At 63.5% G+C, this 27,012-nt stretch overlaps 1 protein-coding gene across 6 annotated transcripts; it reads left to right on the forward strand.

Moving 5' to 3' along the window:
- Positions 1 to 4,052: 4,052 nt before the first annotated feature.
- On the forward strand, positions 4,053 to 26,680 carry ASPG (asparaginase). 6 transcript variants are annotated; one of them, XM_042235595.2, is made up of 16 exons: positions 4,053 to 4,161; positions 9,360 to 9,468; positions 9,990 to 10,101; positions 11,927 to 12,052; positions 12,868 to 12,951; positions 13,526 to 13,652; positions 18,171 to 18,283; positions 19,284 to 19,466; positions 19,553 to 19,666; positions 20,158 to 20,274; positions 20,938 to 21,033; positions 21,189 to 21,352; positions 23,706 to 23,792; positions 25,395 to 25,494; positions 25,824 to 25,904; positions 26,330 to 26,680. In XM_042235595.2, the coding sequence occupies exons 1-16, from the start codon at positions 4,080 to 4,082 to the stop codon at positions 26,648 to 26,650; spliced, it is 2,016 nt and encodes a 671-aa protein (XP_042091529.1). In that variant the 5' UTR covers positions 4,053 to 4,079; the 3' UTR covers positions 26,651 to 26,680. The 6 variants fall into 6 exon arrangements, with proteins under 6 accessions (XP_042091529.1, XP_027813085.2, XP_042091534.1 ...); XM_027957284.3 differs by having other exon boundaries at positions 26,367 to 26,680; XM_042235600.2 differs by having other exon boundaries at positions 26,410 to 26,680.
- The last annotated feature ends 332 nt before the right edge of the window (positions 26,681 to 27,012 follow it).

Genomic DNA, 27,012 nt, shown 5'->3' on the forward strand with positions numbered 1-27,012 from the left:
GAAAACGAAGATCATGGCATCTGGTCCCATCACTTCATGGCAAATAAGTGGGGAAACAGTGGCTGACTTTTCTGGAGGGAGGGGGACTCCAAAATCACTGCAGATGGTGATTGCAGCCATGAAATTAAAAAACGCTAACTCCTTGGAAGGAAAGTTATGACCAACCTAGACAGCATATTAAAAAGCAGAGACATTACTTTGCTAACGTTATGCCCAAGTCGCGAAATCTCCCAATGACCACCAGGGAGCCAATATCTGATACAAAAGCAAGAGAGTTTTTATAACCAAGCTCGAGCTGGGGCTCCCACCAACACCAACGCAGCGGCTATAGGGAGGGAGCCCCGAGTTTTGGGTTACACTGCTTTTATAGGGAATATTCAGGTAAAAGGGTAAAAAGTGGGTGTTCAGGCTTAAGGACAACTGATTGGTTACTTTAGGGGGTGTTCAGGCTGAAGGGTAACTGATCGGTTACTTTCTTCTATAGGGTTTGTGTGTGGATTCTTGATTGGTTTTTACTTTTAAGGTAAATCACAAGTTCCTGAACGTAAAGTTAGGAGGTTTAACCTAAGGGCCGATTGGCTCGTGAACAGTGGGGCAAGGTTAGGTAATATCCAAAGTCTAAATCTGTTTGCCCGGAACCTTTACAAAATGGAGTAGCTTAGGCTCTTCACCAAAAAAGGTCCTTCTAGTCAAGGCCATGGTCTTTCCAGTGGTCATGTATGGATGTGAGAGTTGGACTATAAAGAAAGCTGAGCACTGAAGAATTGATGCTTTTGAACTGTGGTGTTGGAGAAGACTCTTGAGAGTCGCTTGGACTGCAAGGAGATCCAACCAGTCCATCCTAAAGGAGCTCAGTCCTGGGTGTTCATTGGAAGGACTGATGTTGAAGCTGAAACCCCAATACTTTGGCCACCTGACACGAAGAGCTGACTCATTTGAGAAGACCCTGATGCTGGGAAAGGTTGAGGGCAGGAGAAGGGGACAACCCAGGATGAGATGGTTGGATGGCATCACCGACTCAATGGACAAGAGTTTGGGTGGACTCCGGGAGTTGGTGATGGACAGGAAGGCCTGGCGTGCTGCAGTCCATGGGGTCGCAAAGAGTCGGACATGACTGAACGATTGAACTGAACTTGTTGATGCTGGGAGGACACTGGTCTTTATGGTTGAGTAGGTATTCCTGCTATGGCAGAAGTCTTGATGCCCAGCAGGGCCCTGTGGGGCTCCCAGGCACAGAGGCCTTTTTCTCCCCCATTTCTTGTAGGCAAGACTCCAGCCTCCTTGACCTTCCCTTTGTTCCAAACAGCAGGTTCTAATAGTTGCTAATCAGGGAAGGAGCCACCTGAGGCAAGATTAAAGGGCCAGAGAGGCTCATTCAGACTAGGAGACTCACCAGCTGAGACCCTGCGCACACCTTGTCAGCAACCCCACCCTTCTGAAACTTTGCGGAAGGAAGAATGCAAGACTGTTACTGCCCTGATCCTTATCACATACCCCTTTGTTGTCGCTGTTAAATGCTGTGTCCTGTTAGACTCCTCGCAACCCTCTGGACTCTGGCCTTCCAGGCTGCCCTGGCCTTCACTGTCTGCATGGGTTTGCTCACCTCATGTTCATAGAGCCGGTGATGCCATCCAGCCACCTCATCCTCTGTCGTCCCCTTTTCCTCCTGCCCCCAGTCCCTCCCAGCATCAGGGTCTTTTCCAATGAGTCGTTCTTTGCATCGGGTGGCCAAAGTATTGGAGTTTCAGCTTCAGCATCAGTCCTTCCAATGAATATTCAGAGTTGATTGCCTTTAGGATAGACTGGTTTGATCTTCTTGCTGTCCAAGGGACTCTGAAGAGTCTTCTCCAGCACCACAACTTGAAAACATCAATTCTTCAGCACTTGGCCTTCTTTATGGTCCAACTCACATCCATACATGACTACCAGAAAAACCATAGTTTTGACTGACTGTAGGGACCTTTGTCAGCAAAGTGATGGCGCTGCTTTTTAGTATGCTGTCTGGGTTTGTCATAGCCTTTCTTCCAAGGGGCGGGCATCTTTTAATTTCCTGGCTACAGCCACTGTGTGCGGTGGTCTTGTTGTTTTTGTTCAGTTGGTCAATCGTGTCCGACTCTCTGCGATCTCATGGGCTGCAGCAGTCTAGGATTCCCTGTCCTTCAGCATCTCCCGGAGTTGGTTCAAACTCATGTCCATTGCATCAGTGATGCCATCCAACCATCTCATCCTCTGTTGCCCCCTTCTCCTCTTGCCCTCAGTCTTTCTCAGCATCAGGGTCTTTTCCAATGAGTTTGCTGTTCTATTGGAAGTTCATTTTGGAGTTCAAGAAAATAAAATCTGTCACTGCTTCCACTTTTTCCCCTTCTATTTGCCATGAAGTGGTGTCCTAGGATAGGATGCCATGTTTTCTTAATGTTGAGTTTTAAGACGGCTTTTTCACCCTCCTGTTTTACCCTCATCAAGAGGCTCTTTAGTTCCCCTTCAATTTTTGCCATAAGGGTGGTGTATGCATAGATGGAGAAGGCGATGGCACCCACTCCAGTCCTCTCGCCTGGAAAATCCCATGGGTGGAGGAGCCTGGTGGGCTGCAGTCCATGGGGTCGCGAAGAGTCAGACACCACTGAGCGACTTCACTTTCACTTTCATGCATTGGAGAAGGAATGGCAGCCCACTCCAGTGTTCTTGCCCGGAGAACCCCAGGGATGGCGGAGCCTGGTGGGCTGCCGTCTATGCGGCCGCACAGAGTCGGACACAACTGAAGCGACTTAGCAGTAGCAGTGGTTCAGATGGTAAAGAATCTGCCTCTAACGCAGGAGACGGGGCTCAGTCCCTGGGTTGGGAAGATCCCCTGGAGAAGGGAATGGCAACCCACTCCAGTGGGTTCTTGCCTGGAGAATTCCACGGACAGAGGAGCCTGGAGGTCTCTAGTCCTATGGGTTGCAAAGAATCAGGCCTGAGCAACTAATGCTGACAAGTCGAGTTCTAAATTCCCCAACCTTTTGTTTTGTCTTAGGATAGGAGTTGGGCTTCCCTGGTGACTCAGAATCTGCCTGCAATCCAGGAGACCAGAGTTCAATCCCTGGATCAGAAGATCCCCTGGAGAAGGGAATGGTGGAATTTGCATTTTTAAAAGAGGGACTAGATAGTGCCTAGAAAGGACCAAGTAGAACATTTACATCTGAAAGACAGAAGAGGAGAAAAGCAAGTCTCTCCCAAGAAGACTTTGATCACTTAAGGCCCCCCTTTTTTTTCTCACTCTGGCCATAAAATAGAAATTTATTTCATCACTTCCAGGAATCAGAATCAAGTCCAGAGGGCTCTCTCTGGAGAGGAATCAGTTTTCCACCAGACCACGTTGTGGTTCCCCGCCCCTGTGTGGTTCCCCTACCGGGCCTTGGTGTGCTGCCCCCAGACTGACTTCACTTGGTTCTTCCTGGTACTCCCCATCCTCCTCCTCCATCTCCTGGAGTGAAAGGCGTGTGTGTGCGTGTGTGTGTGTGTTCACGCTCTGTCGTGTCCCTCTGTCCGCAGGATTTCCTAGGCAAGAATACTGGAGCAGGTTGCCATTTCCTTCTCCAGGGGATCTTCCCAACCCAGGGATGAAACCTGTGTCTCTGGAGATTCCAGCCTTGGCAGGCAGGTTCTTTACCACTAGCGCCCCTGGGAAGCCGGGACTGCGAAGGACGGGCTCTATCTAGGCCTGGAAGGGGTCCCCTGGGGCCTCTGGACAGTGTGAGTGGACCGGCTGGGGTCTCTGCCTGCCCCGCCTTCCAGGGCAGAAGACCCCAACAGCATGGTCTACAGTGCTGGGTCAGGGGGAGCGCCAGGGCCTGTGGGGAGGGCCACCCGCTCTCTGCTTGGGGGTCCTTGGGTGCCACCGTCCACGGCCTTTGTGCCACAAGTCACAGCGACTCAAAACGCCCCGGGCCACTGGGGCCGCTGGGACCTGTCCCTAGTACGTCCCCCTTGCCCCGACACTCCCCGGCGGGGGCGGGTACAGCCCGACCCTGCGCGAGTGCCCGCCCCGCCGGCCCCGCCCCGCCGGCCCGCCCGTCCCCTCGGAGCCCTGGGCGGCGGGCATGGCGCGCGCGGCGGGGCCGGAGCGGCGGCTCCTGGCCGTCTACACCGGCGGCACCATCGGCATGCGGAGCGAGGGCGGCGGTGAGTGGGGCGGGCGCCCGGCTCGGGGTGGGGGGCGGCGTGGGGGTCGTGCTCCCGCCGGCCGGCCTTTGACCCGTCCTGACCCCTGCTCCGGTGGGCGCCCCGGCCCCCCCTTCCCGGCCCCCCGGCGCTGCCGCCGGCTCCTCTCTGCCCGAGCCCGGGGACGTGGCTCCCGTCGGACCCCCGTCCCTGCACAGACGGGCTGGTGGGCAGGTGCTCAAGGGCTGTCCGGGCCTCACGCTCCGGACACCAGGAGCTGCGGGGCGACCCCGGCCACTCCCCGCTGTCCCTGGCCGGCCCGCCGGCTCTGGGCAGTGCTCACTGGCACCAGGAGACCCGGCATTCGCTCTCTGCCCTGGGGCTCTGACGGGATTTGGGTCAGGGAGGGGTGACTGCTGGGCGGGGGAGGGCCTGGTGTGGGGGGGCGCTGGGCCGCAGCGCCTGGGGCAGGGGTGTCCCCAGGCAGGGCAGAGCGCCTCAAGCAGGAGCCTGGTCCGGGGAGCGTGCAGGGGTGGGCAGGGCACCGCACGCACCCCTGGAGTGTTGCAGTGTGGCCTCCACGTGGGCCCCGGGTCCTGGGTGTGGGGGTGCTCGCCCTCCAGGAGGGGCCCAGACAGCCCCTCAGCCTGTCTGGAGCCTTGCCCTGCACTCTGGAGCAGGGGTGCTGGCCCTCCTCCGCCTGTGTCCCCCCGGCCCGCTCCCCAGCCCTCGGCTGCTCCCTGCGCCCCCAGGTCCCCCGCGGGCCTCACTCCTGGGGCCGCCCCACCCTGCCCTGGGGTGTCCTCCTACTGGGAGCTCTCCCAGCTTCCCAGGGCCCTCCACCTCCCTCAGAACCAGCTGTGCCCCCCAACAACCCCCAGGGCCAACAGAGCATCCTCCACGCCCACCCCCCACCACGCGGTTCCCCTGAAGCAGCTACTCAGATGCCACGAGCCCTTTGTCACCAGTGACTGCCTCCCGTCCTCTGTCCCTGTTAATGCCTGCCTCCCCCGGCCCCGCCAGTTCACAGATGGTTCCAGGCACCGTCTATGCTGGGCCCCGGGGCTCAGACTCCCAGAGAGCCCTGTCCAGGGGGATTTTCCACATCCTTCTGTACCCTGGGGGGGTCACTCCTCCTGGACTGCAGGACTGGGGCAGAGAGAGGGGAGCAGGCAGGCTCTGCCGGTGTCCTCAGATGGCCCTGACCCACCCAGGTCACTGCCCAGCCCCCCAGGCTTGGCACTTGGCCAGCTGTGATGCCTGTGATCCCATTGAGCTCAGCTCATGGGTATCGAGGGTCCGGGCTGAAGGGACTAGGGGGACTCTGACCGTGACCCCATCTGTACTGCGCTGTGTGCCCCCCATCACTGCCCCCGCCACCCGGACGCCCCCGGCTGACTCCCACAGGCCCTGCATTTGCCAAAGAGCTTGCAAATCCCTTTGTCTGGAAGGGGCTCTAGAAAGATGGAGTGTGGTGGGCAGTGACCTCCAGGCAGGCCGGTCTCCCAAGATCCCTCAGGGCAGCGCTCCCAGGCCAGGAAGGAGTGGGCGGGGGAAGAAGGGCAAAGGAGGGGTGTGGAGGACGCAGGCCTGGGGCGTGGGGACCCTGCTCCAAGCCCCGATGGAGGCTGGGCCGCCGAGCCGCTTCAGGCCCTGTCTGTCTGGGGATTCCGGTCATGGGGTCAATAATTAACCGGGCTGGCTCTGCGGGTATGGGCGGTGAGGGGCCGCCAGCTCCCGTGGCTGTTTGGATTCTCACTGTTGGGAGCATTTCTGCGCCTGCTGGTCAACAGTGGCCTGTCAGGCACGCGAGCCCTGCCAAAGGTCAGGATGCTGAGGGGAGGGCAAGGCCGCGGCGGCTGGGGACGGCCCTTGCCCGTCCCCTCTCTGAGATCAGAGATGATGTCACTGGTCAAGGGACATCGGGAACATGAAATCAGTCGATGACAGCAAGCCCAGGGTCAGCAGCACCCCAGCCGGAGACCCCGATGCCCCGTGTGCCCCCTGTGGGCCCGGCTCCCGGCGGGCGGAGCCTCGGGGTCCGCAGGGGCCAGGACCTCCCAGGAGGCCACAGGAGGGCCTGGCAGCCCAGCCTCGTCCTGAGAGGCGATGCCCATGGCTTCTCCTGCCCTTGGCCTGGACGCCCTTCACTGAACAGGCTGCACGCACTCCCTGTCCTGGGGGCAGACTGGCCGTTACGGGAGAACGTGTCTGTGGGGCCGCTGCCCGTGACCAGTTCCCCGCTTGCACAGCGGGAGACAAGGCCCTGTGCGGCCGCGGCCGCTTGCGGAGGGCCTGAAGCTTGGGGGCCTCGTTAAGAAAAAGAATCTGGTTTACAAAATCAGAATTAGATGTAAAAGCAGGTGTTTGCTTATTAGTTGCTTTGTTTTTGCTGCTCGGTGTGGCAGGCGGTGTCTTAGTGCCCTGACCAGGAACCGAACCTGCGCCCCTGCAGGGGACGTCTTAACCTTTGGACAGCCAGGGAAGTTTCCCAAACCCCTCCCCGCCTTTTTTTTTTTTTTTTTTTGGTAACAAGTGTTTACTTAGATTGATGAAGGAAATAACAAACTTCCCGTTCTTAAAAGCCAATAGTATTACAAAATCCGCAACAATATTTTTTATTTGTTGATTTCCTGACACTCTCACCACCGTTTTCCCCACATTTTTGGCTGCTTTGTATGATGCGTCGGCAGAGTTTTGCCCCGGGAGAATAGAATGGAAGCAGTGTGGCCTCCTCTTGGGCTACCCTGCTGGCCCTGGGGTGGGATGTTCCCGGAAGTCAGGGCCCCCCTGCGCCCCACCTGAGTCCACCAGCAGTGGCCTGGCCCTGGGGAGGGATGTTCCCGGAAGTCAGGGCCTCCCGAGCCCACCCCCTTGAGTCCACCAGCAGTGGCCTGGTCCTGTGGCAGTGACCGTGCGCACCACCCGCCCTGTCTGTGGATCCTGATTTCTACAGCCTTCCCCCAAGGCCACCCACTGCAGGGGAGCTGGCGCAGACAGTGGTGTGGGAGCCTCCTGCGCCTGCCCTGACCTGGGACCCCAAACCAGGGCCTTGGGCAGCAGGAGGGCCCTCTGGAGACCTCCCCCACCCCTCCGGCTCTGCTCTGTCCTTCCTCCGCCCTCCCCTCTGGGCGTTGAGCCTTCTCACAAGGACACTGGTGGAGGCCAGGAGCCAGCATCATCTCCTGAATGCATGCCCATAGAGACATTGCCTCTTGGTCCTGGGGCTCAGGTGGGGCCATCTGCGGGCTGTCTGGTCCCTGCAGGTGGGTGGGCGGCCCTGGGCCTCCCTCAACGCCCAGGTCTGAAGTCGGGGCCTCCCCCCTGCAGCAGGGCTAGAGTCCAGAGCTTTGTGCAGCAGCCACGTGTCCCGACCATCCTCCAGCATCTTGGGAAGGGTGGCCGGCTGGCGGTCTCGCACTGATGTTCCCTGAGCCATGTTGCTTCTGCAACAAAGCATATGGAGCACCCACGGGAGCTTCCTGGGTAGAAGAGGGGGTGGCTATTCAAGGTGCCCCTTCCCCGAGGTATCCTTCTCTGGCTGGGGAGACGGCAGCCTGACCTCTGAGGCTGTACTTCCTGCGGGGCTGGCGGGAGCTGGGCCTGGGGTTTAGCAGGTGGACGTGTGGAGGGGGTGCTGGGGCAGGAAGCCCAGCCTGCCGCCCAGAGTCTTCGGCTTCTGGCCCGCAAACATTGCTGCTTTGGTTCCCTGGGTTTGTGACGATTTGTTCCTCGGAGGGGGAGGCACAGGGAAGCTGAGCCCTGCTCCGAGCTGCAGGGTGGGGACAGGGGCATCGGTGAGCTGGGGGCGGGGGTGGGGAGGAGGGTCTGATGCTGGGCCCACGACCCCGAGGAAAGGAGTGCATGGCCGAATTCACGTCTGGGGAGAGGTCCTGGCCGCCAGCCTGAGGACGAGACACATGCCTAAGAAGGGCTGGGGTGGGCGGGGGGGGGGTGAGGGGGGGGGCGCGGGCGGGGCAGCTGGTGGGCCCCGCAGAGGGGAAGAGGCACAGGCGAGGTCAGAGAGATTCAGTGTCAGGACCCACCGGCCATTGCAGGGCCCCCCAGCCGGGGGTGTGGGCTGGGAAGACTCCTGGTTGTTATTGGCATGAACCTGAGTTCTGCCAGCCGCTGGGTGAGCCTGGACCAGACCTGCTCTAGCACCTCCAGGAAGTACCCCCGTCACCCGAATTCACCTCATGCCCCACCTCTAGGCTGAGATAATGAAGGCTGCTGTCTAAGCTGCTGAGCTTGGGGCAGCTTGTTACACAGCAGCAGGAGGCTGATACACCTGGCAGAGGGCAAAGACTGGGAGCAAGATCTCCGCCCAGGTGCCCATTGCCCCTGGTCCTGGAGGTCTTATGTGTTTCAGCCAAAGAAGCTCTTCTGGAATGGGGGGAGGTGGGGTGCGTGTTGTCCTTGCTGCTGCGTCCGGGTGTCCGGCACGGCCAGGCTCGTGGGCGATGCCCAGCAGAACCTCAGTGAGGAGGAGTCAGCCCACCTGCCCCAGGTCACCGAGCTCACAGGGAGCAGGATGGGACAAGAGGCCAGGGCCTGGATGCAGAGATTCTTCTGGGAGCCTCTGCTGAGGAAGTTGTTTCCAGGAGACACTGGGGCTTCTTAGGCTTTTCTTAGGACATGTGCCGTTTCTGCCTGGTGCCTCCTTAGATGCGTGCTTCTGGCCAGGGAAGGAGAAGGGGTAACTTGGATGTGTGTGGCAAGGGTACCAGGACCTGGACATCAAGGAGGGCTTCCTGGAGGTGGTGCCCTGTGCCTGGAGGGGGAGCATCTGCTGGGTTAGAAGGGGTACAGAGTGGAGGGCGTCAGGCAGAGGCAACAGTGTGTCCTGATCAGAATAGTGCGGATGTTCTGGGAAGCTGGGGAGAGGGGTGCTGTGTGTGTGTGTTGTGAGCCTCGCTGGGGCCGTGGGCTCGTCTGGAGGTGGAGGTGTTAGCCAGGACGTGGCCGGAGCCCCTGGCGGACCCCTGGGCTGTCTGGGGGAGAGGGGTGGCCCAGGCTCCGGGCAGTGGTCCACACTTGCCAGGGCCCTGGGACTGCTGCAGGCCTGAGCACCCAGCCTGACTCCCTCAAGGGCTGGAGCTCACCCGCAGCGCCCAGCCCCCGTCCTGCTCGGGGCCCAGCCCCCAGCAAGGAGCAGGGGTGAGGGGGCCCTGGTGTTGGCTGCCAGCCCCTGAGCCCCCAGCCCGCCCCACCCACAGTGCTCGTCCCCGGGAAGGGCCTGGCCGCAGTTCTGAGGATGCTGCCCATGTTCCACGACGAGGAGCACGCTCGGGCCCTCGGCCTCCCTGAGGACACCCTGGTGCTGCCGTGAGTGGGCGCTCCCCTGGGTCCTGGGCACAGACGACAGCCAGCTGTCATGGGGTGGGGGCCACCCTGAGCCTGGCACCTGCCAGGCTGGCTTATCGGGCTGTGGCTTCTCGGGGTGTCTGCAGTGAGTTGCTGGAGGGCGCCAGCCCCACTTTGGTGGCTTTAGAACTGACCATAGTCCCCTTTAAAGTCCCTCAGGGGAGGCAGGGGCTGGCCCCGGGGTCCCCCCCCACGCTGCCCCCAGAAAGGTCCTGCTTCCCAGGTCGGGGCCCAGGCTGCCCAGTGCTCATCCCTGCTGGCCGTCGACCCCTCCTGCCAGTGGCCCTGCTCCTGGGGGCGTCCTGGTTCACTTCCTGCCATGGAGCAGCCCTTCCGGGGGACCACGGTCCTTGTTCCTGCAGCCTCAGGCGGAAGGGGGTGCTGTGGAGGTGCAGGGCCCGAGGGTGCCCGACTAGGTGGAGGGGACGGGGCCGCTGACGGAGGGGGTGCTGAGTGCGAGCCTGCCATCCGCCCTCCTGCAGGCCGGCCAGCCCCGACCAGAGGGTTTTCTACACAGTGCTGGAGTGCCAGCCCCTCTTTGACTCCAGTGACATGACCATCACCGAGTGGGTGCAGATTGCCCAGATCATCGAGGTGCCCAGGGAGTACGGGGAGGGCAGGGGGAGCGGTGTGGGGGGCGCCCACCTCAGCAGCACGGCTCCCGCGACCCTCTCTCCTGCACCCTGGAGGGGGCGCAGCGAGGCCCACACCCACCTGTCCAGTGAGGAAATGGCACAGGTGGCTGTCTTGCTTTGAAAACTTAGCTTGTCCCAGTCCGTGTCCTGGGCGGAAACGCGAGACACTTCTGCAGACTGACAACTCCATGCCTGGCCCACCCCGCTCTGTCTGCCCCAAGCCCACCCTGGAGTGCAGTCCTAGTGGGTTTAGGGCTCGTGGTTTAGAGCCCCGAGCGGATGTCTTACCTGCAGCCAGAGAGCCCCGTCCTCATCAGCTCTCCTCTCCATCCCCCCACCCCACCAGCACTGGCCCCAGCTACTGCCTCCCGGGGTGGCAGCCCTCCCGGCTCGTTTCTCACCTTCCCCTCTTAAGGAAACCCCACTGCCCAGAGAGAAGCTTGTCCCTGAGGCACCCTTCTTGGCAGCCAGGGGCTGGCCCTGCCTCTGGCTGTCTGCAGCTGTGTCCGGGGCAGTCTCCCTGGTCTCCAGCCAGCGGCACCCACAGTTGGGGCCTGACGGCTTTTCTGAGCACCTAGGACTGCTGTTCAGTTCAGTTCAGTTCAGTTCAGTCGCTCAGTCGTGTCCGACTCTTTGTGACCCCATGAACCGCAGCATGCCAGGCCTCCCTGTCCTTCACCAACTCCTGGAGTTTACTCAAACCCATGTCCATTGAGTCGGTGATGCCATCCAGCCAATCTCATCCTCTGTCATCCCCTTCTCCTCCCGCCTTCAATCTTTCCCAGCATCAGGGTCTTTTCCAATGAGTCAGTTCTTCGCATCAGGTGGGCAAAGTGTTAGAGCTTCAGCTTCAGCATCAGTCCCTCCAGTGAATGTTCAGGACTGATTTCCTTTAGGAGGGACTGGTTGGATCTCCTTGCAGTCCAAGGGACTCTCAAGAGTCTTCTCCAACCACAGTTCAAAAGCATCGATTCTTCGTCCTGCTATCCAGCCATGTGCAATTTCCAGGTGTGGCCGGCAGAGGGCGGCCCAGTCCACCACGTGTCTGCTCCCACGCAGCTCCCAGCCGCGCCTGGCTTGGTCTCTTGATGAGAGACCAAGAGGTCCTGGGCCCTATGGTTCCCCACAACCACAGCCCAGGCCAACTGCCCCCTGAGGCCTTGGCTGCTCCCACGGAGGCGGTGGCTGGGGGCTGTCCCTGCAGAGCTGGCCTGCGTGCCAGGGGGCCTTCTGACTCCCTGGAGGGGCCGTCCCCGTGCCTGCCGTCCGCATCCTGCCCACCTCTGACATCTCGTCTTCCAGCGCGGGCTATGCCTCGTGCCTGTTGCTGGTGTGCATGCCTGGCCTTCCCCCTGGATGAGAGGCGGGTAGGCTTCCTCGCCCTGCAGCCCCTGCTGCCCTCAGGGGCAGTGGTCATTCAGTAAGGGGCCCTCCAGAGCACTGAGCTGGGCCTGGTGCTGTCGTCCAGCTGACAGTGTGCTCAGGAGCCCAGGTTGGGCATTGCGGGAGGAATCTGCCCACCTCGGGATCAAAGTGCCTGGAGACCCCTGCCAAGATCTCTCGGGGCCAAGGGGTGTCACTGGGAGACCCCTGGGGGTTCAGGGGAGGAGGCTGTTCTGGAAGAGAGCAGAGCACAGGGGCAGGGGCTCCGTTCCCTGCGGGCCTCCCCGGCTGGCAGTGACCAGGGCCCGCCCGCGTGTCCCTGAGTTCTGCCAGCCGTGTGTGGGGGCACCAGCCCTTGCTCCCAGGAGCTGGGCCGCCTGAGCTGGCCGCCGCCCCTGCAGAGCCACTACGCGCGGTACGACGGCTTTGTGGTCATCCACGGCACCGACACCATGGCCTTCGCCGCCTCCGTGCTCTCCTTTGTGCTGGAGAACCTGCAGAAAACCGTCATCCTCACCGGGGCCCAGGTACCTCCCCGGGCGCCCGCTGGGCAGAGGCTGCATGGATCAGGGCCTTTTCCCAGGCCACAGGGCCGCTGCGAGGGCAGGCGAGTCCCCGGCTCCATGCCTGGTCCTGCGGGTCCTGGTGGTTCCGCTTGGCCAGTGCCCGATCAGCGCCCGGATCCTGCCCGCTGCCAGCCTGCGGCCCTGCTTTGTCCCTTCCTCCCCCCGCGTTGGCCCCGATGGGACACTCCTGCTATAACCAGGGCAGATGAGGCGCAGAGGCCGGGCAGCCGGCCCACGTCCACGGGCCTTCTGAGCACCGAGGACAGCGGCTCAGCCCAGGGCGGTTCCATTGGAGGCCCAGGGGGACCCCTCCCCAGCCGACCCCTCTGCCCACGCCATGGCAGTCCAGCCCTTTTCCGCCTTCCTGGGTAGGAGTGGGGAGCTGGGTACAGATCAGTCACCCCTGGGGCATCGGCCCCACAGCAGATACGGGGAAGGTCTGTGACCTGGTGCTCGGAGGCCCCACCTGAAGCTGCTTGCCCTCGCCTGCACCTGCGGTCAGCCTCCGGCTCCCCTCTGCCTGCCTGGCCCAGGCACTGGCTTGGGCAGTGTGAGAGCTGGGCCTTGGTGCCCTGGGGGCCAGGGAGCTGGGCTGGGCAGCGACGGGTCCCAGGGCATTGTGCTCCCTGAAGCGTGAGGACTGGCTAGCACCCGGCAGGGGGCAGTGGGGTCTAGGGGGGCACAGGGGGCCAGGCCCGTGGGAGGAGCGCGGTCAGCAGGTGCTGCCCCGTAGCGGCAGCGCCCAGCGGCCCGCGCCTGCCCCGGCTTCTCCCCAGGTGCCCATCCACGCCCTGTGGAATGACGGCCGGGAGAACCTGCTGGGCGCCCTGCTGCTGGCCGGCCAGTACGTGATCCCCGAGGTACCGCCTCCCCCTGCGGGCGGGGCGGGGTCTGGGGTGCAGCGCGTGGTGCGGGCGGGCGCCTGCCCTGGGGGACGCAGGTGAGGGGGCCGGCAGGGCTAAAGCTCCGTCTTTCCCCTTGAACGTGAGAAAGTGGGAAAGCAGCATGCAGCGGGAGGCTGTGCCCGCGCCCCACCCCAGACACCTGCGGCTGGCGGCGCGGGAGGCTTTCCCGGGCTCTGCGTGTGTGATGTACACACGTCTGACTTGCCCCAGCCGAGGACGCGGCGTGTATGTCCATCTCCATCACACACACGTGAACGCGCCTGAGTTTCATAGAAGCAGGCCCTTCGGGGCGTGGTTTCGGGACCCCCTCTGCTCCTCTGCACCTTGCCCTGTCGCGTGTCGGCACATCTCGGGAGGGGAGGAGGCCTGCGGGGCGGGCCCGCCGTGGAGAGGAGCTTCGCGAGCGCCATTCAGCGCCCCCGCCCCGGGAACGGCTCCGGAGTGGGGTGGGGGTGCCTGGTGGGTGAGGGGAGGCCGGGGGCCGTCCGGGCTCCCCGGCGCTGAGCCGCGGCCCCCTCCCGCCCCGCAGGTCTGCCTGTTCTTCCAGAATCAGCTGTTTCGGGGCAACCGGGTGACCAAGGTGGACGCGCGCAGGTTCGCAGCCTTCTGCTCCCCCAACCTGCCGCCTCTGGCCGCCGTGGGCGCTGACGTCTCGAGTAAGCGCGCAGGGCCTGCAGCGGGGGCGCGGCTGCTGCGGGGCCTGTGGGCGGCCCTGGGCGGGGGAGCGCGGCCCTCAGCTCTGCGGAGACCCCGGGGGGCGGGAGGGGGGGGGAGGCCGCTCAGAGTGCGGACGCCCCCAGGTCACCCCGGCTCAGAGCCAGGCCATGTGGGGGCCAGCCTCGCGGGCGCCCCGCCCCAGCCACGGGGCCCCAGGCCCAGGAGACCCTCAGTGGCCTCGTGGGGACATGGCTCCAGTGGGGTGACCGCATCCTGGGGACTTTCAGGGGACCCTTTGCCCCAGCCCCCCTCCTGGAGCTGTCTGATGCCTCCAGCTGCGGGTGGGTCCTGAGATCTCCCCCTGAGGCCCCCTCGCTTGCCCTGGGGAGGAGAGGATCTCTGCCAGGTGGCTGTGGGCCACAGTGGGCAGGGGCGGGGGACGCTTGACACTGTGTCAGAACTGCACACCGAGAGGGAAGGGACATGCAGGGTGGTGTCGCGGCCCGAGTCCTGAGTCCATTCCGGGGCCTTAGCCTGCACTTCCCTCCCCCTGCCCACCCACCCTGCTTGTCCACATGCCCTGGAGGTTGGGGAGGCCCAGAACACGTCCGTGTGTCTGAGATGTGTGTAGCATGGCTGGGGTCTGGGGGTCAGGCAGAGGGCACGTGCTTGCTGAGGGTGAGAGTCAGGAAGGCTTCCTGGAGGAGGTGGCACATGGGCTGGTGCTGGTGGATGGATCCGCCTCCCGGCTGTGCTGAGTGGTGGCGCACAGACCTTCCTGCCTTGGTGCCAACCAGCTGAGGAAAGAAGAATGGGCACGAAGGTGGGGCGGCTGCTGTGCAGGCCTGCCTGCCCCGTGGGGCTGAGGCTGAGGCTGGGGCTGGCCCCTCCTGGTCTGAGGCTCAGAGGGGAGCTTCCAGGACACGGCCCGCTAAAGGGTGCAGAGGAGTCCACCCTGGCTCCCAGGCCGCGGCTGGGGCCACACCAAGCCCATGCTGGCCTCGAAGCACAGGGCGTGCTGGTGCAGTGGCTGGGCGGGTGCATGGCTGATGCTGGCCCTGAGGGGCGAGACGTGGACACCCCACGCCTGTGAACCCGGGAGCAGCGTGTCCTCCAGCCCGGGGCGAGGGTGCCCATGTGGGAGCAAGGGCCCCAGGCAAGTCCCGGTATAGGAGCTGAGAAACGCCAGGCTTTGCCCGGGGCATGCCTGGCAGAGCCCCTCACTGCTTCCTGCTGCATTTCCTGGCCCTCTGTGAGGCCGGGGCTCGGGAGGGGCTGAGCTGTGCCGGGAGGGGAACACAGGGTGCTGCCCCCCACGTGGGTCCCGACACCCCTGCCAAGTGGCCACGGCACATGTGGTCACCTGGGTCTCCAGGAGCCCCAGGTCCTCCTCGGGAAGAAACCCGGGCCCTGGGGAGGGGGAGTCAGGCCTCCAGGCTCTGGCCAGTGGGCCCCTAGTGGCTGCAGGGGACTCGGAACCACCATCCCCCAGTGCACCGGGCTTGGCCGCGTCAGCCTGAGGCCACGGTCAGGACTGAGCGGGAGCCCACCTGGCCTCGGTGGGCCTCACACAGCCTCCCTCCCCCTCGGCCCCTCTGCACGTGCCCAGCAGGCCCAAGTGGACGGACTCGGGGTCCCGTGGGCTCTCAGGGGATGGGCTAGTCACGTGGTGGGTGTGGGCCCTCTTTGTCTCCGCAAACCCTCCTCTGCAGCCAGAACTCCTGGCTGCCTGGCCCTAAAATAAAGGACACCGCTCCTTGCTGCTGCTGCAGCCACACTCCTTCTGAGCCCACCCCCAGCTCCCCGCAACACTCAGCTCCCTCCTCTCCCACCCCCAGCTGCCCCCTCCTCCCAGCTCTCTGTGAAAGGGCAGCGTGTCTCTGGAATGTTCCTTGGTTTATTATCACATGACAGTTACTTTTCATTTGCAAAGATGGGCACAATAAAGGACAGAAATGGTATGGCCCTAACAGAAGCAGAAGATATTAAGAGGTGGCAAGAATACACAGAAGAACTCTACAAAAAGACCTTCATGACCCAGATAATCACTAGAGCCAGACATCCTGGAATGTGAAGTCAAGTGCCTTAGGTAGCATCACTATCAACAAAGCTAGTGGAGGTGATGGAATTCCAGTTGAGCTGTTTCAAATCCTGAAAGATGGTGCTGTGAAAGTCTGCACTCAATATGCCAGCAATTTTGGAAAATTCAGCAGTGGCCACAGGACTGGAAAAGGTCAGTTTTCCTTCCAATCCCAAAGAAAGGCAATGCCAAAGAATGCTCAAACTACCACACAATTGCACTCATCTCACACGCTAGTAAAGTGATGCTCAAAATTCTCCAGGCCAGGCTTCAGCAATACGTGAACCGTGAAATTCCTGATGTTCAAGCTGGTTTTAGAAAAGGCAGAGGAACCAGAGATCCAATTGCCAACATCCGCTGGATCATGGAAAAGCAAGAGAGTTCCAGAAAAACATCTATTTCTGCTTTATTGACTATGCCAAAGCCTTTAGCTGTGTGGACCACAAGAAACTGGAAAATTCTGAAAGAGATATATTACCAGACCACCTGACCTGCCTCTTGAGAAATCTGTATGCAGGTCAGGAAGCAACAGTTAGAACTGGACGTGGAACAACAGACTGGTTCCAAATAGGAAAAGGAGTCCGTCAAGGCTGCATATTGTCACCCTGCTTATTTAACTTCTATGCAGAGTACATCATGCGAAACGCCAGGCTGATTGAAGCATAAGCTGAAATCAAGATTGCCAGGAGAAATATCAGTAACCTCAAATATGCAGATGACTCTACCCTTATGGCAGAGATTGAAGAGGAACTAAAGAGCCTCTTGAAGAAAGTGAAAGAGGAGAGTGAAAAAGCTGGCTTAAAACTCAACATTCAAAAGCAAGGATCATGGCATCCAGTCCCATCCCTGCATGGCAAATAGATGGAGAAACAATGGAAACAGTGTCAAACTTTATTTGGGGGGCTCCAAGATCACTGCGGATGGTGACTGCAGCCATGAAATTAAAAGATGCTTGCTCCTTAGAAGGAAAGTTATGACCTACCTAGACAGCATATTAAAAAGCAGAGATATTACTTTGCCAACAAAGGTCCATCTAGTCAAAGCTATGGTTTTTCCAGTAGTCATCTATGGATTGGAGAGTTGGACCATAAAGAAAGCTGAGCACTGAAGAATTGATGCTTTCGAGCTGTGATGTTGGGAGAAGACTCTTGAGGGTCCCTTGGACTTCAAGGAGATCCAACCAGTTAGTCCTAAAGGAAATCAGTCCTGAGTATTCATTGGAAGCACTGATAGTGAAGCTGAAGCTCCAATACTTTGGCTACCTGATGCGAAGAGCTGACTCATTGGAAAAGACCCTGATGCTGGGAAAGACTGAAGGCGGGAGAAGGGGACGACAGAGGATGAGATGTTTGGTTGGCATCACTGACTCAATGGACATGAGTTTGAGCAAGCTCCGGGAGTAGTTGGTGATGGACAGGGAGGCCTGGAGTGCTGCGGTCTCTGGGGTCGCAAAGAGTCAGACACAACTGAGCGACTGAACTGACTGAGCATTCCTCTGGTGGAAACAAGCAGGAGGCAGGCAGGCTCACACCCGCCACAGGACAGGCTGTTGGAGGAGCCCCCATTCCCCTCTGAGTTCTGCACCTAACTCTGGGCAGCCTCTCAAGCCCCTTCCCCCCTCTGGGCCTGGTTTACCTGGGCTGGATGAAGGGGTCTCCTTGGCACCTGCTTCCTCAACAGCCTCCTGAGGGGTCTTGGCACCCACCCTCTGCCCGCTTGAGGGGCCAAGAGGATGGGACTCAGGCTCAATGCCATGCTCCTGAGGGTCAAAGGCCAGGCCTGCCGCCCAGACCCCCGCCTCTGTCACCCGCCCGTGGGTGCAGCAGGAGGGCTGGGAGTCTGGCGTGCAGTCCCTGCAGAGCCGTGGCCTCTAGGCCCACGGACAGCCTGAAGGCCTGGGGGTTCTCTAGCGGCGGGCACTGACCCCCCAGGTGCTGGCGCTCCACTCTCCTTGGGGCTCAGGAGCCAGAAACCTGCCCTGGGTGTGGGGAGCGGGCCGGGCTCACGTTACCCGTAAGACTTTGGGGTGAATGAGATGGAGGTTTTCCCAGAGGGGCGGGATCCTGAAGACTCATTCACTCGCTCATTCATGGACCTGCTGGGCTTGGGGCCCGGCGGGCGCCCCGCCAGGGGCCTGTGAGTCTGGCTGCTGCCCAGACTGCTCCTGGGGCCCCTCGCCCTGTCCTCTCACCGTTAGAGCAGCCGTGCCCTTGCCTGGGAGGCCCTACCTCCGAGCTACACCCCGCCTCCCCTGCAGGGTCCTCCTGCCCCCTGGATCCCATCCCACCACTTGGCTGGCTCGGGCTGGGTCGCACCCATTGCCTGAGTGAGCTGAGGGAGGGTAGGGGAGGGGGCTTCAGAGGTTCCAGGGGGAGGCGGGGCCCGGCCGTGGCCCCAGACGGCCTGAAGTCTGCTCTTGGTCCATCTGTCCCCACAGTCAACCGGGAGCTGGTGTGCAGAGTCCGCGGGCAGGGCCGGCTGGTGGTGCACAGCAGCATGGAGCGGAACGTGGGCCTGTTGCGCCTCTACCCTGGGATCCCCGCCTCCCTGGTAGGACCCCCACCTCCCTGGTGACACCCCAGGGCTTCACTCCATGGGGGCTATTGGGCCATCAGGGCAGGACCTGCATCGTCCGGCGTCATCCAGCAATGGGTCCCAGACTCCAGGCTGCTGGTTCCTGGGTAGCTGCCAGGAACAGGTGAGCTTTCACCTTTGGCTTCTGCCTGGAGAGATGGAGAGAGCTGATGGCGGTTCTGAGGGCTGAAGGCTCTGGGAAGACTCTTCAGAGTCTCTTGGACAGCAAGGAGATCCAACCAGTACATCTTCAAGGAAATCAGTCCTGAATATTCATTGGAAGGACTGATGCTGAAGCTGAAACTCCAATATCTTGGCCACTTGATGCAAAGAACTGACTCCTTGGAAAAGGCCCTGATGCTGGGAAAGACTGAAGGCGGGAGGAGAAGGGGACGATAGAGGATGAGATAGCTGAATGGCATCGCTGACTCAGTGGACATGAGTTTGAACAAGCTCCGGGAGTTGATGAAGGACAGGGGGGCCTGGCGTGCTGCAGTCCCTGAGGTCACAAAGAATTGGACACAGTTGAGCCACTGGGCTGAACTGAAGGTTCTGATGGGGACACAGCCAGGGGGGTGGACCCTTAGCACAGGCCAACAGCTCAGCCTCAGCGGTGCCCTGAGCTCAGTGTGTCCAGCTGCAGGGCCCATCTCCTCCCGCTGGCTTGCTGGGAGCATCACCTGTCATGTGTCAGAGCTTCGGGCTGGATGGAGGGGCCAGGAGGGTGGTGGGCAGCCCAGCTGGGGTGGGGCCCCTGCCCTCAGTGAGGCCCCGACAGCCCTTTCTCATGTCCGGCTGGCTCCCTGTGACCTCTGACCTGTCTCCACAGTGTTCATGGCCCTAACGCTCAGAAGGGGACGGGGGTCACTCAGGGAGGATGTGGAGGGGAGCAAGGTGGACAGTCCCCGCTGCCCCGGGGCCAGCCTGTTGGTCCCTGTGTTTGGTGGAAGCGAGTCCCCGCCTCCCACCCCCACAGGTCCGGGCCTTCCTGCAGCCCCCCATGAAGGGTGTGGTCATGGAGACCTTCGGCTCCGGGAACGGGCCCACCAAGCCCGACCTGCTTCAGGAGCTGCGGGCGGCGGCTGAGCGTGGCCTGGTCATCGTCAACTGCACCCACTGCCTCCAGGGTGCCGTCACCTCCGATTACGGAGCCGGCGTGGTGGGCGCGGTGGGGGGGCGCCTGGGGCGGGGGCAGGGGCGAGCCCTGGTCGCCAGCCTCCTTCACGGTCCACCTGCGCCCCCCAGGCCTTGAGTGGTGCCGGCACCGTGCCGGGCTTCGACATGACGTCCGAGGCAGCGCTGGCCAAGCTGTCCTACGTGCTGGGCCTGCCGGGGCTGAGCCTGGACGGCAGGAAGGAGGTTCGTGTGCCGCCACGCCCCTCGGCTCGAGTGCGGTGGGTGGGCCCAGCCCGGGGAGGCGTGTGCCTGGGCTTTGCGGGGAGGCTAGAAGTGGCCCCCACGACCCGTCACCTCCCCCAAACCCCACACCGCCCCACAACCCCACACTCTCTTAGGGAGCCCCACACTTTCTCAGGGAGCCCCAGGTCCGCCCTGCTCTCAGGGTATCATCACCCCGGTGCTTCCCCGGCTGGCCCCTTGCGCTGGGCAGAGGCCACCAGGGCCCAGGGAGACCCTGAGCTGGAGGCTGGAGGGTGGGCTGAGCTGCTGTGGGGACCTGGCTGGGTCAGGCTCTGGGCCTCAGGATGGAGCCTGATGGAGGCATTTCACCCTCTCCTGGGGGTTGGGGGTGCCTGGCCTGCCTGGTGGGTCTGGACTGCTGGGTCCAGGCCCTGGTGAGCTGCCCGTCTCTCTCTGTGTGTACCTCCTCTCCCCCGCCCCGTGCACCCCAGCTGCTGGCCAGGGACCTGCGTGGGGAGATGACACCACCTGCTGCGGACGAGCCCCGGCCCTCTCTGCAGGGCAGTGTGCTGGGGCGCGGGATTGCCCAGCTCCTCAGTCTGAGACAGGTGCAGCGTGGGTAGGGGCCCAGGGGGATGGGAGCGGAACACTCCCAGGCATAGCCTGCTTCTGGGCCGGCGGGGGGGGGAGGCGGGTGCAGGCAGGGCTCAGGGCGGCAGCCGAGAGGGCTGGCAGGGACTCGCGGGCGGGCATCCAGAGGGGGCTGGAAGGGGCTGGGCGGTCCAGAGGGGTTCTTGCAGTGTGTACGCAGCGTGCAGACCATGGCCCTCGCCTGGTGGGGCAGCCCAGGACCGGCAGGGTCAGCTGGGGCAAGAGGGCAGTCTGCTCCAAATACTCCCTGGAGGAGGGGCCAGACCGGGGCTCCTTCCCTTCTTGGCCAGGGTGCCTAGGCCCGGGAAGGGGCTGAGGGCTGGCCTTTGGGCCTGGGTTGTGGGATTCAAGCTGAACCAGGCTCCCAGCAGTGACTGGGACCTCTTGGTGACCCCTCTCACCGCCCTGCTTCTGGGCAAAGTGTCCAGACCCGGTACGGGGGCACCCCGTCTGGTTGCTGCCCCTGGGGCCCACCATGTGCCTCAGTGTCCCCCCTGTGGAGTGAGCGTGGGGACAGGCCTGTCCAGGAGAGCGGTGGGGGAATGGGCAGCAGCCACGTGTGTGCGGTAGAGGCCTCGGGGAGGGGGCAGGGGTCCAGGGTGTTGCTGCCACCTCTGCAGGAGGCTGATGAGATGTGGGACGCCCTGGTGCCCAGCCTGGCCTGTGCCGCGGCCTACACGGGTGACCTGGAGGCCCTGCAGGTGCTGGTAGAGCTGGTGAGTCTCTCGTCCACCCTTGGGGACCAGCCTGGCCACACAGGGCCCGGGGGTGGGCTGGATCTCCTTTTCCGGGGACTGCTCCCTTACTGCAGTCGATGGGGCCTCGTGACTCTGCCGGCTTCGGTGGGTGATGGGCCCCTATGTCCCCCCAGGGCAGTGACCGGAGCCTGGAGGACTTCAGTGGCCAAACCCCACTGCACGCAGCCGCCCGGGCTGGCCAGGCTGGGGCTGTCACCATGCTGCTACAGAGAGGGCTGGACGTGAACGCCCGGGACAAGGGCGGCCTCAGCCCCCTGCTGCTGGCCGTGGGGGGCAGGTATTCGGCGGCGGGCACTGTGGTGGGGGTGCAGGCACGGGCACTTCCCGGGGCCAGGCCTGGACGGAGCTGCCTCCCGGGGGGCCTTCGGTGTGCCTGTGGTCACATGCCTTCCCCGGGCAGAGCCAGGGGGCACTGAAGACACCTGCTTCCTGGAGCCTTGCCCCCTCCGGCCTGGGCCCTTGGTACCAGCAGTGACCCTGCCGGTCGTGGGCAGGGCCCAGACTGGGAGGACTGCTCGGGGCAGGGTGGTTAGGGAGAGCTTCCTGGAGGTGACCTCCGAGCTGAGCACGCCAGGTCCAGCAAGACCCTGGCAGGGAATTTCTGACAAGAAAAGCATAAGAGGCCTCATGTGTTCCCCGCACCCTCTGCCTGAGGGGCTGGGGCGAGGGCGGAGGGGGAAGCCCCCGCCCAGCACTGGGGTGGAGCAGGTTGCAGGCAGCTTGCATAGTGCCAGGTGGGCAGGGTGGGCGCAGGCGCCCTAGGGAGTGGAGTCAGCAAGCCTGATACTCGGGGCTGGTCCCCCAAGCTGGCCCTGTCTGACAAACCCTGGCTTTTTAAGGCAGGTCCCCAACCTGAGTGTTTCTGGGGAGGTTCCCACCTCCGCTCCACAGGTAGAGACTTGCAAAGCCGAGTCCTTACTGAGGACCTGGCGCCCTGGGCAGTGGGTTTGGACACCTGATGCCCAGTTCCTTCTGAGGGTCGGAGGGCACTGGCCCCTCTACAGCCAAGGCCAGAGGCTGGGGCCACCCGGAGAGGTCACCTGTGCTGCGGGGTGGCCCGTGGCAGGGCTGGCTGTGTGGGGATCAACAAGAGCTGGGGGTCACCCCCAGGAGCCAGGGCCTCAAGCGCTGAGCCCGGCCCCTGGGGCAGGCAGCGGGCCAGCATGAGGGGAGAGGTGTGGGCATCTGGCGGGTGAACACGCACCCCGTGTCCTCTGCTGGGTGGGGGTCCCCTTGCCTCCACCCAGGCCCGCCTGGCCTCTCTCCGAGGGTCAGCCTCGCCTGCTCTGCTGGTCCGTGGGGACTTGCAGCGGCCGGCACGTGGGGGGCCTGGAGGCCACCTGGCCCCTCCCTCTAGGGGCTTAGGTCCCTCGGAGGCTGGGGACTTGCTGGGAAGACCGGCGAGCCGGGTGGCGCTGCCATGCCCTCCCCTCCCCCTGTCCAGCCGCCCAGAGCCGGGTCACGCACGCATGTGCGCGCGCGCACATGCTGCTGGACGCCTGTGTGAGTGTGTGTCTGGGAACTTTCCTTCCCAGTGTCTTTGCTGTTGGTGAGTCGCTCAGTTGTGTCCAACTCTTGGTGACCCCGTGGACTGCACGCCCACCTTCCCTGTCCTTCATGCCTGTCCTGCTTCGTCTCCCCCTTCTGAGAGCTGAGCTCCGTGTGGTGTCTGCAGCAGGCCCGGCACCCCTCCCCAGGGGCTCTCAGCCTGTGGGAACCTGGCTCGTTGCTGGGGATTTTCTGAGTCTCACGGAGAGTCCAAGCCACCAACCTCTTCAGGTTGGCCCTGGGCTGGGGCGCCTCGTAGCACCCCCTCCTTCCTGGGGGCATCAAAGGTTTTCAGAACAGGCCTGGCAGTGGGCAGAGGGGTGGGGTGCCTTTGGGGTGTGCCCGCGGCACCCAGGCCAGGCTGATTTGGCTGCAGACTCCAGGCTGCTCGTCCTGGGGCGTGGGTGGGTAGCACCGTGAGCTCACCCCATCCCGGCCCCACCCCCTCGCCCCGGCCGCTGTCGCAACACCTCCCCCACCTCCCAAACCGGTCTCACCCCTCAGAGGGCCCTGCTGTACCCCGAGGGGGGCGGCCCCACCCTGGAAGGCTCTGGGCTGGCAGCGGCGGCGGGGGCCAAGCCTGTGGGACTCTCCCTCCTCCCCAGGCTCCCCAGGAGTGGGGTGACTGCAGCTGATGGTCTTCCCCCCGCCCCGCTCTCTTCCCCCGCCTCGCAGAGCCTCACCCCCACCCCGTGAGCCCATGGAGGCTCACTCTGCATGCGGGGCCCAGTCCAGGTGCCCCTGGACGCCTGCGGTCATCTGGGCCCTGCTGCGGGCCAGCCTGTCCCCGCGTCCTCTGTTGGTATCTCCTCGCCACCCCACCCTCAAGGGCAGAGCGCGGGCCCAATGGACTCAGTCTTTGCCTGAGTGTGTGTGAGCTCCACAAGGGCAGTCCCCCAGGCTGGGCCTTCCTGGTGCCCACAGCTGTGCCCTCGGGTGGGCCTGGGCCTTGAGCTGCTTGGCCCGGGCTGAGCCCCAGCGTGGGTCTGGGCGTGTCTGGCATGGGTGGGTTCCTGGTCCTGGCCTGCTGGCATCTGGCGGATGCTGCCTCTGGCAGGTGGTCACCCCATTTCTCACGGCAGGCATCGGGGTGTCATTGGGCTGCTGCGGGCAGCTGGGGCCTGCCTGTCTGCCCAGGAGCTGGAGGACTCAGGGACGGAGCTGTGCCGGTGAGGCTTGCAGGCGCGCCTGTGCTTCCTGGGACATGGGGGGGCCTGGGGCTCCGAGGGGGAAACCAAGCGCTAGGGAGGGATGGTGGGCTGTGGGGGGAGCTTCACACGGGGAGAGCCCGCCCTGCCCTTCGTCTGCACTAGCTGGGCCCTTGGAGCCCTTGGGGGTGGGGGGTGGGCAGGCGGCAGCCCAGGGTCTTCTATCCCCCAAGCCCTCCCTGTGGGGTGGCTTCCCTGGTGCCCCCCAGCTCCTCTCGTGTCCAGCCTGGGGCGTGGCAGGCCAGGCCCAAGGCCTTTAGGTTGGAAGCGAGGAGGGTCGTGGGGAAGGGGAGGTGAAGGCAGGCAAGGCCGGGGCACTGGCAGAAGCCAGGCTGGGCGGCTGGGAGCGGCACTGAAGTCAGAGCCCCCAGGGTGGGTGCCCGGGGTTGCATCTCAGGCTGAGTAGGCGGTGGCGGGGGGTGGCTGTCTGCTCACCACGACGAGGGCCTGAAGCTCCAGCCCCCGGGTCCCTGCCGGCCAGCCTCTCCCCCGCCCCCTGCCTTGGCTCTAGCGAGGTCTCACCCAGCCTGGGGGATCCCCATCCTGTACAGAGTGGGGCTCACAGACCCCACGGGTCCCCAGTCTCAGCCCCTCCCCCCTGGAGTTCAGTGTCCCCGATGGACATATCCTGCTGACTTTTCAACGGTGACAGGGCTTGGGGGGGAGTGTGACCCATGGTGACGGGACCCAGGCAGGAAGGGCTTGGCTCCGGAGGACTCCTGGGGTGACCCGGCTCAGGGCTGCACCCTGGGTGGGCCTCGACGGCTCCTCAGGGCAGTGACAGGTCCCACGGGAGCAGGTCATCCAACCTGAGCTGCTTGGTTGGCCTGAGGGGGCCCTTGACAAGCTCCCCGAGAAGCGAGTGTGTGTGGGAACCAGCGCGAGAGGCCTGGGGCCAGGTCCGAGGGCTGCTGGCGGTACGTCAGCGTGATTCACCTTAGAGATGACCCCGTGCCCTGTGGGGGCTGCTGCTGCGGGGTCCTGACTCAGAGGAAGTCCTGGGGGTCGGCCCTGCCCTCCCCGCAGCCAGCTGGCACCCCTGGTATGGACCCTGCCCGTGGCTCCTGGTCCCAGGCTCGGGGGGCGCCTCTGAGAGCAGGGGGAAGAGAGAGGGCCGCCCCTCGGTGCCCCCACCTCTCCAGAGTGGGCTGGCCCAGACCCACTCCTGGCCAGCCCGCTGGTCCAGAGCCCCCCACCCGGGCCCCTGCGTGTCCCTCTTTCCACTACTGGGCTGCCTCTGACTGTCCTCCCACCCCTGTGGGCCCCGCCCGGGGAGAGCTATCTTGTGAAAGATGAAACTGGCAGGCGGTGCTCAGCCGGTGGGGGGTGTGCACGTGCACGTGTGTGTGTGTGTGTGTGTGTGTGTGTGTGTGTGTCCTTGACCTGAGTCACAGCCACCCCCACGGGTGACAGACACCAGAGGCCAGGCTGCTGGCCGGACCCGGGGACCCTGGTTGCTGCTGGGTCAGCTGTTCAGGGCTGGCTTTGCAAGAGAGCCTGTGGGCAGTTGGCCGGGCACCCAGGAGTCCCCGACAGCTCCCCCTCTTCCCCTCCCCCTCCCAGGCTGGCATCCAGGGCGGACTGCGAGGGCCTGCGGGCATGGGGGCAGGCGGGGGCCGATCTGAGGCAGCCCGGGTATGATGGGCACAGCGCGCTGCACGTCGTGAGTGCCCCTGGTGCCCTCTCTGGGACCACCTCCTCCAGGAAGCCCTCCCTGACTGCCACTGGCTCCCCTCTTCCCAAATGCCCAACCCCTGCCCTCCTTGTGGAGGCACTCCATATGTGGGAACCGTGGGTTGGGGAGGGGGCTATCCCTTCTCCTGTCCCAGGTCCCCCCCGCACCACGGTCCAGAGCTGTGGGAACAAGGGGGGCATGGAGGAGACACGGGGTCCTCGATGCATGGGTGGGAGCACACCCTGGTGGGGGGGTGGGGTTCAGGGCCAGCCTGCTGGTCTGATGGCCTGAGGCAGCGCCCTCAACACCCCCCACAGGCAGACGCAGCTGGGAACCTGGAAGTGGTGGCCCTCCTACAGAACCTTCGGGGTGGGGCTGGTGACCAGGCCCTGGGCCCAGTAAGTCCCCTACCCGCTGTGGTCAGGCGCTGGTGGGGACGGTGTCCTGCGGGCAGGGCAGGTCAAAGCCCCTCCTGTGGGCGGGGCTCATCCTGTGAGGGGAGCTGCAGTTTCTGGACGGAGAGGGATGGCCGAGCTCAGACCTACACTCCGTCCGGCCAGGCCACCCCACAGGGCAGCCGGCGGCAGCCCCGGAGGCCTGGCCAAGACCAGGAAGCTCCCGAGCCTGGAGGGGCCCTGCTGGGCCCGCCCCGCTCAACCTGCACCTGCCCGGACCCCAGCACCCACTGGGCCGGGTGGACTGGGCTCCCAGCTGGCTCCCCACCCCCACCCTGTCAGCTGGCCTTCTGGAAGTCTCTCCCTCTGGTTGGCTTTGCTCAGGTCCTTGGGTCCCTCCCTCATGAAAGGCTGGGCCCCACTGACAGGTGCCTGGGCTTGTCCGTCTGCCCTGCCCCCATGCAGTACCTGGGCCTCCACTCCTTCTCCAGAGACCTCCCTTTTCCAGGAAGTGCTGCCTGCTGTCTAACCTGAAGCTCTCCTGCTGCGGCGTGAGCTGTTCCTTCCTGTTGAGACCTGCTGGAGAGACGGTGCTGCCCAGGCCCCCACCCCCCCCCCCCGCCGCCGGCCCTGACCGTGCTGTGCACTCCCGGCCTCTGTCCCCCGCCCCCAACCCTGCTGCGGAAGCCGCTTCCCATTCTGTGTCCAGGACGCAGCCTGAAGGACGTCGTTGGGGAGAGTGGCCATAAAGTCCCTCTGAGGACCGTTCTCCACCCCCAGCCTGGCTCCAGTGGGTCTGTCTGGTCCTGGGACGGAGGGGAGGTGTGTGGGGTGTCAGGCCTCCGGCTCTGCGTCAAAGGGCAGTGTTTTCAGCACCCTGGGGGCGAGGGAGGCACTGCCGATCCTGCCTGAGGAGGTGGCAGGGTGAGCGAGTATGCGCCCCGCTGGGGGTGGGCAGACCGGGCCCTCTGCCCCACACAGCCTGTGCCCCGGGCCCTCCCCTCCCAGTCCTCATCTGGAAGCGTGGGGTTACCCCTGCGGGCACAGCCCACCCGCATCGCTCTGCCAGGCGCTCCTCGCGGAGGCTCTCTCTCTGGTCCTCCCGGGCCCT

The sequence above is a fragment of the Ovis aries genome, chromosome 18 (assembly GCF_016772045.2).
Source record: "Ovis aries strain OAR_USU_Benz2616 breed Rambouillet chromosome 18, ARS-UI_Ramb_v3.0, whole genome shotgun sequence".
NCBI lineage: Eukaryota > Metazoa > Chordata > Mammalia > Artiodactyla > Bovidae > Ovis > Ovis aries.

Coding starts and splice junctions, on each gene's coding strand:
- ASPG (XM_042235595.2), top strand. CDS start 4,080: ATGGCGCGCGCGGCGGGGCCGGAGCGGCGGCTCCTGGCCGTCTACACC. Junction 4,162..9,359: donor CATGCGGAGCGAGGGCGGCG/GTGAGTGGGGCG, acceptor CCCCACCCACAG/TGCTCGTCCCCGGGAAGGGC. Junction 10,102..11,926: donor AGATTGCCCAGATCATCGAG/GTGCCCAGGGAG, acceptor CCGCCCCTGCAG/AGCCACTACGCGCGGTACGA.